Source organism: Cantharellus anzutake, assembly GCF_015039405.1.
Source record: "Cantharellus anzutake strain C23 chromosome Unknown EI90scaffold_36, whole genome shotgun sequence".
NCBI lineage: Eukaryota > Fungi > Basidiomycota > Agaricomycetes > Cantharellales > Hydnaceae > Cantharellus > Cantharellus anzutake.
In genome coordinates, this window is record NW_024066986.1 from 540,813 (window position 1) to 557,170 (window position 16,358).

Below are 16,358 nucleotides of genomic sequence, written 5' to 3' on the forward strand. Positions count from 1 at the left end.
CAATTAGGCAAGAGTTACTGGGAGTACAATTATGTGTTATACATCTTTTTCACATCCAAATCCCCCACATGCAGACGATGCTAGCGCTGTCTAACATGCCATCCGAGCACAACATCAGTGAGTGTTCTGCATACTAGTTGCCTTATTATCTGATACATCTACACTGCGATACTATGGATCGCTGCGGTAAATAATGAGTATGTTCAGTTGAGCAATTGCCATTCTGATCCCTCTGACTACTGCGCTGCCTTCGGTAATACAGAGGGTGTCAACTTGGGCCTATGCGATTCTCGATGTATTATACTGAGGGGTTTGGTGGTCATACGGCGATCGTTGGCAGTCATCACGTTCCTTCCCACGGATAAAAGCAGTCGTCCAACAACTGAGACATACACCAGTTGTTCGTGAGTAGTATTGGGGCTGAGGGGATGAACAAAAAAAGGAGTAAATTGAAAAGAATGGAAGGGCAGCGGGCACTTGTAGCCACAGGCGGCGCCCACCAGTTATTAAACGAGGGACGGGACGATAAAGTGTGCGGTTGCATCATGCAGTGATCACATCATCGTCTTGTATCGCCCTCTCGCAGGCAGACCATCGAGATCCGGGCTGTGCGAATGGACGTCAGCGTGAATCAGTGAGTGAGGTTCACGAAATTCGAGCCCGAAATCAACGCACCGATGAGGAGGGGCAGAAAGGGTCTGATACCGGCCTCGCTCGTGTCTGATGAATCAAATGAGTGAAATGGGCCACCGAAATGTGTATGAAGACGCACTGCTGTCTGGCAACAGGCTGAGGAAATGCGACCTAGAAAACATTCACTCAGTTAGGAATTTAAGGCCTGCTTGGATAGGTACCTTGCTACTAGGAGCAGAAGAGTTAACGGGTCCAGGCTTTTTGTGAACGAGTGGTATATTATATAAGCCGATGACTCTGTATCGACTTCACAGCAAAATATTAGCAAACCTTCAAGTTTGGACCCTTAACGCTTGTTAATTCGATAGTTTGCTTGCGAGCGGGTCAGCCGGACATATTGCTTGACACAAGCAGCCAAGTACATACCACGGGGGCTCCGTTTGCTCTCGGTTTGGGCTCATAACCTCCACCGGGCTCGTATTTCTTTAAATGTTGTGTAGACATTTCGGAAATCAGCGCCCGCCGCCCAACTTCGAGGATGAACGACGCACATCACGTTTACTTGCACAGAGCCCCATTATGCGTAGCCTGCAACCAGTGAGGGCTTGAGGACATTGTGGGCTGGTGGGGGCGCAGGTAATATGGGAATTCCATTTGGACACGAGGAGAAAACGTGGACTTCTCCGACGAAACAGGTTTCTTTCAAATTAGTTTACTGTTATGGTGTGCGCGCGCGCAATCCCATATTCGAGAGTCTTGGATGTCGTAAATTTCACTCGTAGACTGGACACTCAGCTTGGAATGGTCTGTTCTCGGCAAGGATATATTGTGCAATTGTTGTTGTGTTGTGACCTAGATAAAGGCCCGCTATTGGCCGGCGCGGCCGTAGCCTTGGTATCTTCACCTAACAGAACCACCATCCCCCGTGGCCCCAGGCTGCACGTTTCCATTGTTACACCTGTGCTAGGCATGGTCTAGCATTGAATCGCGTGGTGAGCCTGCTTGGCTCTGGTAACATCAAATCGTTTTTCTGTCACAGATTTACAGCATACAGAAGAGCTGCTGCTGCACATCTGCTGCACCGCCATGGAATTCAAACGCCAGGCTTGAGTACGACAGATCAAGCTGCTCCGGGGCCGAGGTAGATTAGGTCGCCCTCGCAGAAGTTGATTTGTTCCTGATGAATTCGAGAAACTGGCGTTACTCGTAGCACCAGGAATAAACCGCAGAAGCCGCTGATGTCAGGGAAGTGCAGGTTGATAAGCTCTACCGATGCAGGCGGCAATGGGGCTGCTTATTCCTCAGTTGTTTATAATGAGGCTTCATCTATTGATGATGATCGATTAAGTGTGAAAACCCCGCAAGCCGGGCCAATTTCGCCACGAAAGCCGAGAGGGCAATAACGCGGAACATTCCAAATGTGCTTGTAGCACGCCGTGTGCGTGTGCGCGGTCGCCCAGTGACATTATGCAAATTTGAATTTTACACCCTGAACGCCTCCCGTCATTGTCACGGCACATTACCACGTGTGCACGCTGGGCAGTGTTAGTTTCTCATTGCGCGATCCGACATTTTGATTGCCAGATCAAATTTTCATCGAAACAGTAGCAGTTGGCCTTCAGGCAGTTTTCCGTCTACTTAGCAGACTCCTGAACTTAATACCGGGGTGGTGCCGTATCTACATCGTCAAGGAAAAGCGCACCATGTCGGTCTGGCTGTGCATAATGAAACATTTGCCCCGCGTTCCCTTGATCTGGGGGGGGAGTGTCCACCCTCGCTTAAACTGGAATAACGTGTACCCTGTACATTTGTTTAAGGTGAGTGCATATGTAGGTATGTTTGGCGATTACACAGTCTGGCAGATATCAGTACGCGAATGGGAGTACTGCGAGACTGCAGCAAAATCAGCTGGTGACACATCACGGAAAAGACCATCTGGACCGCACTTTGGCATCGTGTTGGGAATGATGCGGAAACGCAAAGCTAGGGGAAACTGAAGTCGCTTCAGTTTTGCTCTGGGTAGAATGCGGGGTTTACCGGCATCCGGTTCCGTGAAACAGTCCGCCAGAGGAAGAGCGAAGGTGTAAGCCATAAGCCGCTCAGGGATGGTTAGACTTGCAGACATTGTCTGAAGGATGTTTTCTTTCTGGCTCGGCGCCTTCACCAGGGCTTCGAGCTGGTGACTGTTGGCGGTTGAAACTATGGGAAACACGGGTAATTTCTGGACTTGTAATCGCGTTCGGAGCGGCGCTGGGATCCGATGGTTTACGATGTGGTGACGGTAAATTCAGCCGTCGAGGGCTATCATCGTGGAAGGGTCATGCGGAAGTGCGAGGCGCAGCTCTCGTATCCTTTGTTCTGGACGCTGAAGCAAGGTGATGACTACGCTGGTTTTGGGGACGCATAGAGCACCGTATTTCAAGAGTAGCGTGAGGATGAGTCTGCTTAGCCTAAGTCCGACGGACCGCCCAAAAACCACAAGATTGTGGACTACAAATCGGCTGTGGTGTTGAGTCTTATCTTTCTGGAAGTGTGGCATTTGGACATTGGGCTCTTACCTCCGTCGGTGCTGCTGCTATAAGGTTCATGGAATGGGCTACCAAGGAGCACTCAAGCAGAGGCTGTTCACTCCCTGTGCCTCGTGTCCCCTGAGCACGCTAACGGATTGGCCCCATTGACGGCGTTATATTAATGACGCGCGAATGGTCGGTATTCTAAACGTGGGTTTGTGTGGCAAACCTGGGTTGGGTTCATCGCGTTGGAACTCTGCATTTCCTGGACAGGAGTGCTTTAGGCATCAGTACGACTTTCCGGGCCTCAGAGCAACCTCGGGTTGAAATATTCCTTGCTGATCCTAGTGCCCGAGAACTAAGGAGAAGATCACGAGCTGACTGGAAGTGCAGACTCGAGTGGAGATTGAGTAATGCGGTGACCGTTAGGTACGGAAGCAATGATATTATCCTGTTGCGTGGAAGAGATTCGTAAGCGAAACACTGTTTCGTAGAAAGATGTTCACGCTGACCCGACACATTTTGTTTCGGCCGCGTGTGTGTGGCTCAGTCTAAGCAGACATAAACGAAAGAAGCTGGATTATCATACTGGGAGTTCGACAGGATAGACCCGCGGCGGGTAACAAGTCCCGTCATTTCGTAACAGAATCATACAAGTTAATCTGCGCGGAAATGAACTAGGGTCGTCTCTAGAACGTATTTTGCTGTTCTGAAACGGGCTGTCTCATCACGGGTCAACTTAAGTGTGGCTCGGGAGGCTCGCCTTGGGCTGATTCATGGATCCCCCAGTGAATTGAACAGTCCACTGCTATTAGTAACACCTACAGGCAAGCGCACTTCAAGCTGCCTGGAGGTGGTTGTGGGGGTGCAGGAAGAAGATCATATACGCGATGCTGGTCCTGGATTACCATATCTAGTATGGTGGCTTATTAGAAGCCCCAGCGAACCACCATAGGGCTAAAGGGCAGAGCTAGAGGAGCTAGCAGCATGGACTGGAGGGAGCGCACTCTTGCCCGCAATCAACACGTTTCAACTCGGAGTTAGACTGAACCAAAAGTCGAATGCCTACCAAAAGTTTTGGCCCACCATCGATATATTTGGGACGGTAACATCCTAGATTCCCTGACGATTTGGGGTCCGGACCCCACCGATAAGAGTTGATTTCCAGTGTATTGTCTTGAAGTAGTTCTGCTCACACGATTCTGTAGAACAACGATCTCTGTTAGGATCCCTGACGCACAAGTGGCATATCCTCCCAAGCGGCGACCCTCGAATTCGCGTTGCCAGTGGGTGGAGATAAGTACGTTCCCGAACAGCATTCATTGGCACGATTGACAGGAACAAAGGAAACATTGCAATTTTTGCGCCCATCAGGATTGCCAGTGAAGACGTGGACATGCATGATTCAACAGTGGCATCACCACGACACCTCATGGATTGGAAGCAGTGTGTAATACCCATACCCGAGGAACGCCACCACCACCTGGTACAAATTCATTCACCTCAACCCCACCTTGGCGTGGGCCTACCTCCCCTCAACGGCTGTGACGGTAGCGCATCATCCTGTTATCGCGTTGTGCTTGTGAGTGCCAAAGATGATGCGAGTAGACGTGTAAGCCCAGTTACGAGAAGCGGAGATAGAGACACGAGGCCGGCAAGAACTCGAATTGGCTTGTCGCATAAAATGTTAATTCTTGTGGCAACAGCAACTCGGATCTATTGTAGGGCTGCGCTGCTGCCCGTCCCCGCCCCAGCCTCATCCGCAGCACTCAATCCATATGCACATACGTCCCTGTGTGGGTAGTTCCGTCTGAGTATTGTAGCTGCAAGGATTGTCCCAGCACCAAAGGTGGGATCACATGATTCTGGTCCTACCATTATGACATTCTGTGTCTATCGCTAGCAGTGACCAGCCTCTCTAGTCTATCGCCCACTTTGGCATTCTAGTGCAGAGTATGCCATCAGGCACAGCTCTGTACTTTAAATTGATTCCATCGATCCGTCCATAGTACACCTGGTAGAATCGCAGTGACATCGTGGAATGTGTGAAATTTGGACCATCTGCTTTCCCTCACTTACAAACCATGCTGCAAAGTCCCTAAGTGCGTCGCTGCTTCCCTCACAATCGATCGGTCCGTTACTGGATTTGGCGATCGGCGTACATTTTAAGGCTGGAGGTTAGGGGGAGGAAGGTTGCAATGGGAGGGCGACAACGGAGCACTTCCCGCAGATGCCTTTTCATCCTCCATAGTCAAATCTTGTCCAGAAGCTCATCGTCACCCCCCCAGACATTCATCCTACTCTGCCAAATTGTCCACATTTACGCAAGTGGCGCTCGGCTCTATTTGATCATTAGGACTTGCGCAACCCAATTTCTGGCATGTTCCTTCCTTAAGCTCGTTACTGGCGTTCTAGTGCGTGCTCATTTCTTATTTTTTGCCTCTCCTCTATATTGATTTCAACTTGGACGGACCAATGAGGATGATTTTTCAAGCCTCTGCACGTCGTAGCGAAGCTAATCGTATTCGCCTGGGATTGCGAGTACATTACGACTTCGGTTTCGTTGGTTATATACGTTTTGGCCGCCGTGCGCCCCTAGTGAGAACGCTGGGGATACCTCCATTGCTCTGTGTGCCTTGTCCCTATACAATCGGCGTACCCTACGTAGCCTTCTGGATAGCCGGCTAGGCTATGACGTCTCGAACCTTCTCGATGGTGATGGCATTAGTTAGAAGTAATCGTGACAACCTACCGGCACACCTATCCCGTTAGTCGTCTGCTGGTACATGACACACGTTCGGCTTTTGCGGTGGAACCCTTGCCCATGAAGGGCAATTTTGTATGGGATTGAGCCAAGTTCGCTTTCGCTGTTGTCCATCCAACATATGATTTATTCTTCACTAGATCGTGATGACCAGTTGCACGGCAGACCGACTCTCCAGGACTTCACGGTTATCTGCCTACTGATTACTCCAGACGCTATTTACAAGATGGCGATCGCAGAACAATTAAAGGTGGGATATTATACAGATTCTGCATTAATTACTAGAAATCTATTGTGAACGCCCGCATTGTCGTATTGAGGATCCAGCCTCACAAAAGGTAATGTGTTATTCTACCTAGGATTCTTGTCTGATGTCTTAAACTTCGGTATCGCATTTTCGTAATGCTGTAAATTAGTGGTGCGGGGACCACCGAATGACGCATCAAGCATCAACATCTAACATAAAGTTTGGCCGTTTCAGTAAAGCACACACCAAGAAATTATATGCGGAATGGAGATGGCCAGGGTCAAAATAGGATCAGACGGAGTGACAGGGATGGGTTTCGGGTAGGTGTTAAAGGATATCGTGATCTGGTTCGGCCGAGGAATGCCGGCCATATAGCGCCTTTGCGTGAATCGGACTGACAATACAGGATTCGAAACGACGTACTAGGTATGGGGTGATCATAGGGAATCTAACGTCGGATTCTTGATGCATCCCTATGCTGGTGCGACTAGAATAGTGGAGGGGGAAGTTGGACAAAGTCCCATCGATACATAATTTTGTCAGACAAACCTGGGACTGGGCATAATGTTTCGATGGCTTCTGAGGATGGTTTCTCGATGGTGGGGGATTCGGAACGCCATATTGGGGAGGAACTCTGGGATTGTTGTGCCTTTCCAGAGCTATTCCTCCGCCTGGTGCGAATACCTTGGTGCTGTCAGAACTTGCTTCCTTTGGCGACGAACGAACGTACATCTAGCTCGACATCCACTACGTTCCTCTGTTCATGACGTTTTAGATTCATTCACTTCCGGAGAGAAAATACGACATACAGAACGTCTGCTCACCAGACCACCCATTAATGCGTGTGCTTACTCTGCAGAAGAGTGGATCTGAGTCTTTGGGGATCCACCAAATAAAAGGAATAACGGGAACGCATTAAGGCTCAAATGCTCAGCTCGCCCATTAAGGGCATAATTCAATCCAGTTGATAAAAGCAGTGCCTGTATGTATAGCGCGCGCGCGCCCACTCCACATTCTGGTTCCTGATAGTTCTTCGGCACAGCCCAAGTCAATATTCACACCTGGGAGTTAACCACAATGAACCCAAGAACCCTCGGCACTGGAGACCCCCCGCGCTGGAAACTAAGAATGAGAATAATTCACTCAGCTTCAACGAGGTAGAATCATGTGAATGCAGAAAAGCTGCTTACTAATATGATTAGGGTATGTATATTGCCTCGCTCACCAGCATGTTTGTCAGTGAGAGCTTAGCGAGAGTCGGAGGCTGCTAAGTTTCTCATATCTGTATAGCTAACCGACTCGGAAAAAGGAGCACTCCTGTGTATGCAGGTGAGCCTCTATCAGAATAGAACTTGTGTTGTTGCTTGGCAGGATATGTATTGATGGCTCTCGGATCCTCCCGATATCCCCAGGATGCGTGACACGTTCAACTGCTCTTTTCCAGCAGCCTGGAGTTTTGCAGGTTAAATATCCAGAATAAAACAAACAAACAGCTCTTTTGCGGGACCTGGCGGAGTCATGGATACTGCTTTCTGAGCCGCTGCCACAGTCATTTGTAATATTGTTGCTTCATAAGGCAGGGTTCTTAATTTGCGGGACGGGGTCTAAATTACCTTATCGCTGCCGCGCGCCCGCGCACTTGTGGCTATTATATATGCAGTAGCGGCCGCTCAATTTTAATCTCTGCTTGTCCGTCTGCATCCCTCGTGACAAACCACATACCATCAATCCTGTCTTCCATGGCCGATGCGCATATCGACAAGATATCTATCATTTCTAGCGGCTCCATTGCAAGCATTACTTCGAGACTATCGACCCTTTGGTCGAAGGTCCCTCTGTCTTCCCGAAAATTGTCATCAACGATCGCGGACATATGTTCCTACATCGGGAGTACTCCTGATGCCCAGCTCTCCCCAATCAAAGAGCTCAAGATTAGGAAAGAGGAGGGTGGTGTTCAGCACGAGTTCCTACTTTTACGGCTGGAGAAACCCTCTGGAGAAGAATTCTGGGTGCGCCTGGAGAGAAAGGGGCCGACGGGCACTCTCAGGAGGCTGATGTCCAGCAGATGGGAGGCGAACGACGTGGTGAGCCAATTGTATTCCCTTGGTGGCTATGTACTCATCCTGATCATGGCCAGGCGACTGTCTCTGGGAAAGTCGCCGCGCTATTGGGTAGCGCGAAGAGTGTCGAGAAGACAAAGATCACTTTTCGCGTCTCACCTTCGCTAACGGACTTGTTCTGTGTCCTCGAAGCGCTTAGGACCGAATCGAGATCGTATCAAGTGTGGCCGGTATGGGCGCGGCGCTCACAAGTCTCCTCTCATGGAATTGCTTATCATCGGCTATTTCTCGTTACTAGGAGAACTGTTACTTTTTTGCATCTGTAGTCGCCGAACACCTACACAGTCTCGATAATGGTGCAGAGCTTATCGGGGCTTTACGATGGCTTGATCTCGGGATTCAGGCCCGTCGAAGAATCCATCAAATCATCACCTCATATGAGACTGTTTCTGTCTACGATCCGGATACGGAGTCGGGAAGCATGTCGCCCCTCCAATCCCTCAGTGACAGGGAGTGAGCGAGGTGAGGCCCGTGAAGGCTGTCTTTCCTAGTTGACGTCTAACAACACGTGCAAAGGCTTACCACTTGAATGCACCCTTTCATCGCTCAAACCCTGAATTGCAAGATGCCCACTCTGTGGTGAGATGACTGTCTTGCAGAGAAACAAGTTCCTGCCTGATCGTCGGGAACAGGGCTCCCAAGTGGATTTACACACGCAGAATATCCATCGTCCTCGCCAACGGGCTTCGTCATCCACGGAGAGTCTTTTGGATTCAAGGAATCGGAACGGTCAGGCCGGTCCAATCCATCCGAGACGCCCGACTGAGGGGCGACGGAACAATGCTGCTTTAACTGGTGGTGGCCGTAAGGCTTTTAGAAAGAGAGTTCATCGAGGATTTGCTGCACGGGTTCCAGTCTTGGTTACGGAAGTAGAGTCCATGGCTGCCATGACATACGATGAGCTTCTCATCAAAGCCATCTCTCGATTGACGCAAATTTTGAAAGCCCAATATGTTCGTACACCTCACTCCACCTTTGTCTCCATCTCACGCTGCAATTTTAGAAGCTTCTCTGCTCCAGCCCCGATGAAGCAAATCACCAGAGCGGACTTCAATCATCGATAGTACGGGTGTTGTCTAAATGCAAGAGAGTTCTTTACGAGCATCTCCATGGATTAAGTGACGTTCCTGGAGCAAGAAAGCTTCAACATCATTTCTCAAGGTCACTATTTCACATTCATAAGCACCAACGCAGATTCTAAGTGACGGAGGATAGGGTTCTCAGCAATAAGTTGGACTTGTGGATGTCCCCTGTGGGTGACAAAGTCTCCGAATGGACACTGGATCAGAATCAGGTGCACAAACTGTACGCAGAAGTCATGAATGTTTTAGGGCGGTAAGTATCGAGTAATGAGATCGTTGTGTCGCCCCTAATGCTTGGCCCAGTTTGACGAAGAAACTGCGCACATAGAGGTGGAGACGGGCACTGCTCCGCTTAAACTGTACTGGGAAGGACAAGAATGTTCAAGCTCGGCTGACCTAGATCTGGCTCTCTGGACGCTTCAGCACCTTTCGTATTGTGAATCCCTACGGACTCTCTTCGGGGAACACCGACATAAACTAAAGGAAGACATCCCAGAGCTTCAGGCGCTGTTCGACAGTGCGATACCGGCAAAAGCGAAGTTTGCTTGTAAGAGCTGGATTTCACTTGTTTGTCGAGTCGGTCCCATGGACCCAGAAGTAGCCGGGACACTAGAACAAGTCTTCTCCAAATGGATTCGATACTGGGTCGTAGCGATGGCGGTTATGGATAAGATGGATGTTGCATGCAGTGGTTTGCACCGGCTAGAGCAATGGATGGTGTGCCAACTCATTCCCGGCTGTTACAGACTGCTGACAATCATATCGTACAGCGAGGACATGGTGAAATGGCAAAACTTCGGTTGCATGTTCTCAGCATGCATAGCTTTGTCCTCCATTCGAAACGGGCGCTCGGCCAATGCCCATTTCTAGTCCTTCCCACCTCCCCATCTACCGAACCAGATTCCTCGGTGCTTCCACTCGCTTCTCCGTACAACGTTTTGGCAGTTGCAATCGCAGCATCGAAAAATACCCAGGAATCGTGGAGTCATGTGCCTCTGAAGCTTCAAGATCACCCTCGCCCCGTTTGTTCTTTGGCTTTTTCGTCGGATGGCACCCGTTTGGCGTCGGCTTTCAGGGAAAAATGCATTTGGTTATGGAATGCGAACACTGGGGACAAAGTCTCAAAAGTGGGCCTGCCTTCAGACTGCGTTCATGTGACATTTTATCCTGGCGGTTCGCAAGTCACCTGCGGGTGCATGGATGGCTCGATCTACATTTACAATGTCGATGGTTCTGGGAGACCCAAGCACCTCTCCGGTCATTCAAGGCGCGTAAACTCTGTTACATTTACACCATGCGGAACTCGCTTTGCGTCAGCGTCAAATGACAAAACCGTTCGTATCTGGGATGCTGATGACGGCTCGCACATCCGCACTCTCCAAGGTCACACCAATATTGTAGCTTCAGTGGCGTATTCACCAGATGGAAAGCGCTTGGCATCCGCATCATCCGACGTCCGAGTCTGGGATGCCGTATCTGGTGAAGAAATCGGTCGAATTGCTGCAGGCAGCTTCGTATTCTGCGTGGTCTTCCATCCTGACAACGAAAGGGTGGTCCTGGCACTCGGCGATGGCACGGTCCGCGTCGCAAACATATTTGATCTGGATGACCACGTTTCCCTCGAAAACCACTCCCACGCAGTGTACTCGGTATCCTGCTCGGCAGACGGAAAATGGATCGCATCCGCTTCTGCAGATTCAAATATTACGTTGTGGTACGCCGATGGGACACTGTGGACTTACGCCCGTACCCTCGTTGGACATACCAGCAAAGTATACACAGTCATGTTTTCCCAACAGGACACCAGGGTGGCCTCAGGTTCGCGTGATCGTTCGATCCGCATTTGGGATGCAGAGACCATGGTAGAGCAACAGAGCAAGAGGGTTTCAATTGTGATCGCTTCAAATGCTCGGTTTACGTTGTCCGTGTGCGAGGACAATATCATGCGGTTAACAGATTCAAGCGATCTCAACGCATCACCCATTTTATTGCGCGGACATGCTGATTTGATTACGTGCGCGTGCTTCTCTCCCGGCGGTACCAATCTTATTTCGGCGTCGCGCGATCTATCTATTCGGATGTGGGATATCGCTTCTGGGCAATGCACAAAACGAGTAGGCTTGACTGAAGCTATCAAGAGCGTTCAATCCAGCCAGTGGAGTCTTCTCGCGCCTTATCACATATCCTACTCTAAGGATGGGTTGGCCCTTCGGGTTCGCGGACAGAGAGTCTCAGATGATTGTGAAGAACCCTTCATTATTGACTTGAGTACTGGTACTTGGACGGAGCTCCGACACTACGCCCAGATGGAGTTTTCCCACAGACGTATCAGCCAGATCCAGCATTTCCCATTGTGCTTGATCGAAACTGTCTATGCACTCCACTGGAAAGGGGGTTGACATACCTCTGTTGGCTTCCAGACGACTTCGAGCCTATCTCAGAGGTGATGCAAACTGGAAGGAGGGTTTCAGTGGGTGGAAGGGGTGGAGAGGTGGTTTACGCGGATTTTGATGGAGTGAGCACGCCAGAGGTATAACCGATGCATGGGCCCTCGAAACCTGCAAAGCCTCGCCTGGTCAGCGGGTGATCATTGTATATTCTAAAACATTATGTACTAGTATGTTAACCAAGATACAAGACGAATGCACAAAGTCCTTTTTGGAGGAAGTGTGTGCGTGCACTTCCTTCACAAACACAAAACCAGCTTTGCTACTGTTCAATGGCTTGTCTTGATCCGCCAGGGAATGCAGGGTACGAGCTCATGAAGTAGGGGGTTCTGCCGATTACTGAAGAGTACAACCGACCATAAATTGAGGTACTAAGTAAAAGGATTAACAGGAAAGCCCGGCTCCCCCGTTAACTTGATGAACGTAATGCTGAGGAAAAAGTTGGTGGTGTTGATCTAGAGATCGAGGCAAGCCATTACGTACATGTACACTATCAGCGATTGTCCCAATTACGATGTTTCGGTGGTTTGTGTCTTGTATTGCCGTTGCGATTGGCTGGAGTCCTCGGGGCTTGGTCAACACGGTCTCCACCTGGAACCCAGGGCTTCATGGTTCACACCACACAAATGGAATGACAATAAGGATACGGATCATGTAGGGGGAAGAGAACACACATCACCGCCGTCCATTCGAGTATGTTTAGGAGCTTTTAATGCGTAGTGTTCTGTGGTCGCAGGCTTCCCCACAACCAAGGTTAGAGGACATTATGGGTTGGATATCGCGAAAAGAAATCCACCTTGCTGAGAAGTTTTCCCATGGGTGTACGCGCCAGCGACCAGTGGAGGATTCAAGCGTTTGGAACAGAGGTGGGAGGCAAGAGGTGATCGTTGGCCAAGGATGCGGGCATTCAATTTAAATGAAGCGATTTCCGTGCTTCCGGCGGAAAGGGGTAATTCAAAACTCAGAGTCATATCAATCATTCAATCACGCAATATGAATGAGTTGGTGATGATCTAATTCCGCGCGCTTCAATTCAATTGGCAGTGTTCCGGCGGATTCTCATATGGTTATCTGACTCAACGCCCTGAGATTGGGGGCACTAGGATCTAAAGTCACATTGATGGAGCGCATAGTTCCGCAGACCCTGCCTTTGGCACTCTCAACCTGAAGTCTGCAGGCCAAAGCTAAATATCCAGTAGTCAGACACGCGCACGCGTCGCGAATCTTAAGGTGCTGTAAAGCTAAACTCGCCGGAAAAACGTGCACGGCCCACGTTTTCAAGAGGGAAACCCACTAGTAAACCCACAGGATCCCGCCGGATTTGATCGGAATGCAGGGATGGAGCCTGTCCTCCTGTGTTGGCGCGACGAGGTTATTGTTCCGATGACTTCTTTTCATGTTCGACGCGGGAAATTCGATTCGGCTTCACCATGTACCATGTGTGAGCTTCTCGTTCATGGAGTGCTATGCTGCCTCAAACTATGGGCATTAGTATCTCCTTGGTTGCCTGCCGTCGTTGTTTTACCCCTACTCGAGCGTCAGTCCGGGAAAGGGGCATGGTAACAGGGTTAATAGGGATGGAAAGTGGATGGGTCCATCTTCTGTGTGCCCTATTGTCCGCGAAGCATGGCATCTGATTTTATAAGCAAAATATCCAAGTGACTGGGTCCATCTCTGGTGTGCTCTTCTCGATCCCCCTCTGGAGGGCGAAATGATTTACACTGCATAGACCATTGCCATAATACCAGGACCATCGCTGGACCCTGATGTGTGTCATCTTATTCCTTGTTTCTGACCGCTCACAATCAGCCATGTTGTACAGCGAGAAACATGACGAAATGCGAAACGTTGCATGTTCTCAAGATGTACTCCGTTCAAAAGGGCGCTTGTCCAATGCCCTTTTCCCCTTCATCGTCCCTCGATCCGAGATCACGGATTTTTCCTTCTACTTCTTTGTACAATGCTATTATAATCACAGCCCTTAGGAATACCCAATCAGCTTCTTACCATGTGTCTCACTGCAAGGGTGGCTTGGTCTTTCGACTACGTAATGCCTTAGACGATGTTGAAGGACCTTTCACGATTGACCTGAATACTGGTCAGTACTTCGCCACGCCCAGATAAAGCTTTCACAAAGACGGATGAACTAGATCAACCTTGCCCATCGTGCTCGACCGAAACTATCTATGCACTACATTTAGAAAATGGGCTGGCATATATTGTTGGCTCCCAGATGACTTCGAGCTTATCTCAGAGGTCATCCAAACGGAAAGGAGAGTTACAGTAAATGGTAAGAGTGGGGAGGTAGTTTATGTGCATTTTGATGGCATGTCGAGAGTAGAAGGGTATAAACTCTCAAAATCTGTTAGCCCATAATTGAACACCAATGTAGGAGCAATGAAGGTATCGTTGTGTCAAAGGAGTGATGGGGTGATGTGATTTAGGCTAACTAAAACAACTAATATGCGCAAAAACCAGCTTTGCTACTGTCCGGCATTCTAGTCCGCCAGGAACATACAAAGCGTTAAAAATGAATAGAAAGAGTCCAGCTCTCCAATGTTCCCATACCGATATCGCGCTGAGGAAGGAGTGATTAACGGTGTTATGCAAAAAAAGCATCGAAACCACGATGACGAACCATAGATATACACTATGAACGATTAGAGTAATCTGGTACGTTGTTTTGATCAAAAACCGGACCAGAGGGTTTGTGTCCGGCATGACCACAATTGCGCTGAGTGCAAGTCTTCTCGTTGTGTTCTAAAGGCTTGCGCTTGGACTGGCCGCCACCTGGGACCCAAGCCTTCCGATGATCACAGCAAGCGAAGTGAACGATAAACATATGAATAAAGGTGAGGAGGAAGACGTTCAGCATACATCGACATCCTTTTCATTGACTTTCCGAGTATTCCGTCCCCTTGAGTCATGGCGTTTTGTGGTAGGAGACTTCTGCTCAATGGGTTAGCGGACACATACGTTTGGATACCAGTGTGAGAAGGAACACACCTTGAAAAGTTTGCTGAGAGGGTTGCCCATGGATGTACGTACCAACAACCAGTGAAGGCTTCAAAAAGTGTAGAGAACAGAGACGGGAAAGAGAACTGATCGTCGATCGGAGTGAGCTTGGCTCATTTTAACTAACAGGCAAGGGGCAGTGTCACAGCCTTTCCGGTTTGGCTTCCATTGAAAAACATTAAGCAAAATACGACGTTGGTTCGCAGTCGTTACCATACCTTACACGTAGCTTGTGCACCGCCCCCTTGATCAGTAATTTAGTTGCGCGCGCACAAGCACAGAGATTCTGCATCCGTGCGCGTTCTATTCAATGACCGGAATCTTCCAACTAGATGAGACCTCAGCCTCATTCTGAACCTCGCAGCATGGAGTAGCGTGTCGTTACCAGGGCAAAATGCCAGCGCACTGTAGGAGCCGAGAGGAAACTGCAATCGGATCCGCTTCCCACATGTTAAGTTGTGACACTGAATGACCCGGAACGGCACAACCGGAACGTACAAATGACTGCTGTTCAATAAAAGCATGTGTGTGTTAGCACAGCAATTGCACCAGGTGGAAATTGCGGAGCACCGCAACCTCATGTTCATTATGCGCGCTAAACGTCACGAAGAATCATAGACATAGTCCTACATAATAAATTAACTATCTGAGAGGAAAGCGGGGGGAGCCCAACACGGCAAAAGTGTCCGCCGTTATTCGTCAAGTTGACGACAGCCACAACCCCTGCGGGCAGGTATGCACGACACAGATCCGAAACGCACATACTCGTGTCCGTGCGCGCACACGTTCACGAAGGGCCACTGCAGTGAGTACACGTGTCGAGAAGCGGATGCCAAGAAGCTCCAATACAATTGAATGGAACGATATCAGCAGAAGCACTGATATCTTAATCGGAAACAGAGCAGATCCGCTTGTGGAGATGCCCTAGATACTGGAATGAGGATCTCCGAGGAGACAGACTGCGAAGTGTTGTGAAAGTGATACAGGATATGGGCGCTTAAAGACACGCATATTCCGGAGACTCAAACATTGAAAATCTCCGTCAAAGCAGCGGCGCGGAATGAGGGTATGCTCCATTGCGCGCGTATCATGTGTCAAGACTTAATCCTAAGTTTGCAACCATCAATTTTAGGCTCGATGGATGTCGTCTTCCAGACGGTGCCACTCGGACGCACAACTTCAAATGGGCGCAGCACGACAACGCCCATCCAACATGACAGTTGGAGGAGTGGGCCAGGACGGCAGTATCGCAAGGCCCTGAAACTGAGATAACTAAGGAAATTGCCTCTGAATGGTGTGGAGGCAGGAGGGCAACTCAGATTGTAGAATAAAGAGTTTTGGTGGGATGAAAAATTGGTACCCGGTTGCACGCGCGGACACGCCAAACTGAGTTTGCGCGATGCGCGATAGCGCTGGTACGCTGCTGTTCATATCGAATGAGTTGTGAACTCGCTAAAAATTGGGTGCTGCAACTGCGTAACAACGGGTCCGGGCGCCAAAGATTATTTAGTTTGTGTTTGGGCAGCTGTTCCATCAGCAA

At 49.5% G+C, this 16,358-nt stretch overlaps 4 protein-coding genes across 4 annotated transcripts; 2 read left to right on the forward strand and 2 right to left on the reverse strand.

Moving 5' to 3' along the window:
* Nucleotides 1–554: 554 nt before the first annotated feature.
* EI90DRAFT_3126203 (uncharacterized protein) lies at nt 555–1,137 on the reverse strand (the record flags this gene model as incomplete). Its single annotated transcript, XM_039063898.1, has 6 exons — nt 555–606; nt 676–720; nt 773–804; nt 855–890; nt 964–1,005; nt 1,060–1,137. The coding sequence occupies 6 exons, from the start codon at nt 1,135–1,137 to the stop codon at nt 555–557; spliced, it is 285 nt and encodes a 94-aa protein (XP_038914236.1).
* Nucleotides 1,138–4,288: 3,151 nt separating this feature from the next.
* On the forward strand, nt 4,289–4,982 carry EI90DRAFT_3065194 (uncharacterized protein; the record flags this gene model as incomplete). The annotated part of the gene is made up of 1 exon (XM_039060857.1): nt 4,289–4,982. A coding segment is annotated over exon 1 (329 nt), but the record flags the coding sequence as incomplete, so codon positions are not given.
* A 2,911-nt stretch (nt 4,983–7,893) lies between these two features.
* EI90DRAFT_3017716 (uncharacterized protein) lies at nt 7,894–8,731 on the forward strand (the record flags this gene model as incomplete). Its single annotated transcript, XM_039057138.1, has 3 exons — nt 7,894–8,238; nt 8,292–8,444; nt 8,513–8,731. The coding sequence occupies 3 exons, from the start codon at nt 7,894–7,896 to the stop codon at nt 8,729–8,731; spliced, it is 717 nt and encodes a 238-aa protein (XP_038914238.1).
* A 5,376-nt stretch (nt 8,732–14,107) lies between these two features.
* On the reverse strand, nt 14,108–15,124 carry EI90DRAFT_3065214 (uncharacterized protein). The gene is made up of 4 exons (XM_039060858.1): nt 15,039–15,124; nt 14,810–14,975; nt 14,442–14,752; nt 14,108–14,381 (listed from the first exon to the last, which is right to left on the reverse strand). Exon 3 carries the CDS (start codon nt 14,676–14,678, stop codon nt 14,454–14,456), a length of 225 nt encoding a protein of 74 aa, XP_038914239.1. The 5' UTR covers nt 14,679–14,752; nt 14,810–14,975; nt 15,039–15,124; the 3' UTR covers nt 14,108–14,381; nt 14,442–14,453.
* Nucleotides 15,125–16,358: the final 1,234 nt, after the last annotated feature.

What these genes read in the sequence shown, in the direction of transcription:
- EI90DRAFT_3065214 (XM_039060858.1), bottom strand. Translation starts at nt 14,678, where the DNA reads ATGCTGAACGTCTTCCTCCTCACCTTTATTCATATGTTTATCGTTCAC.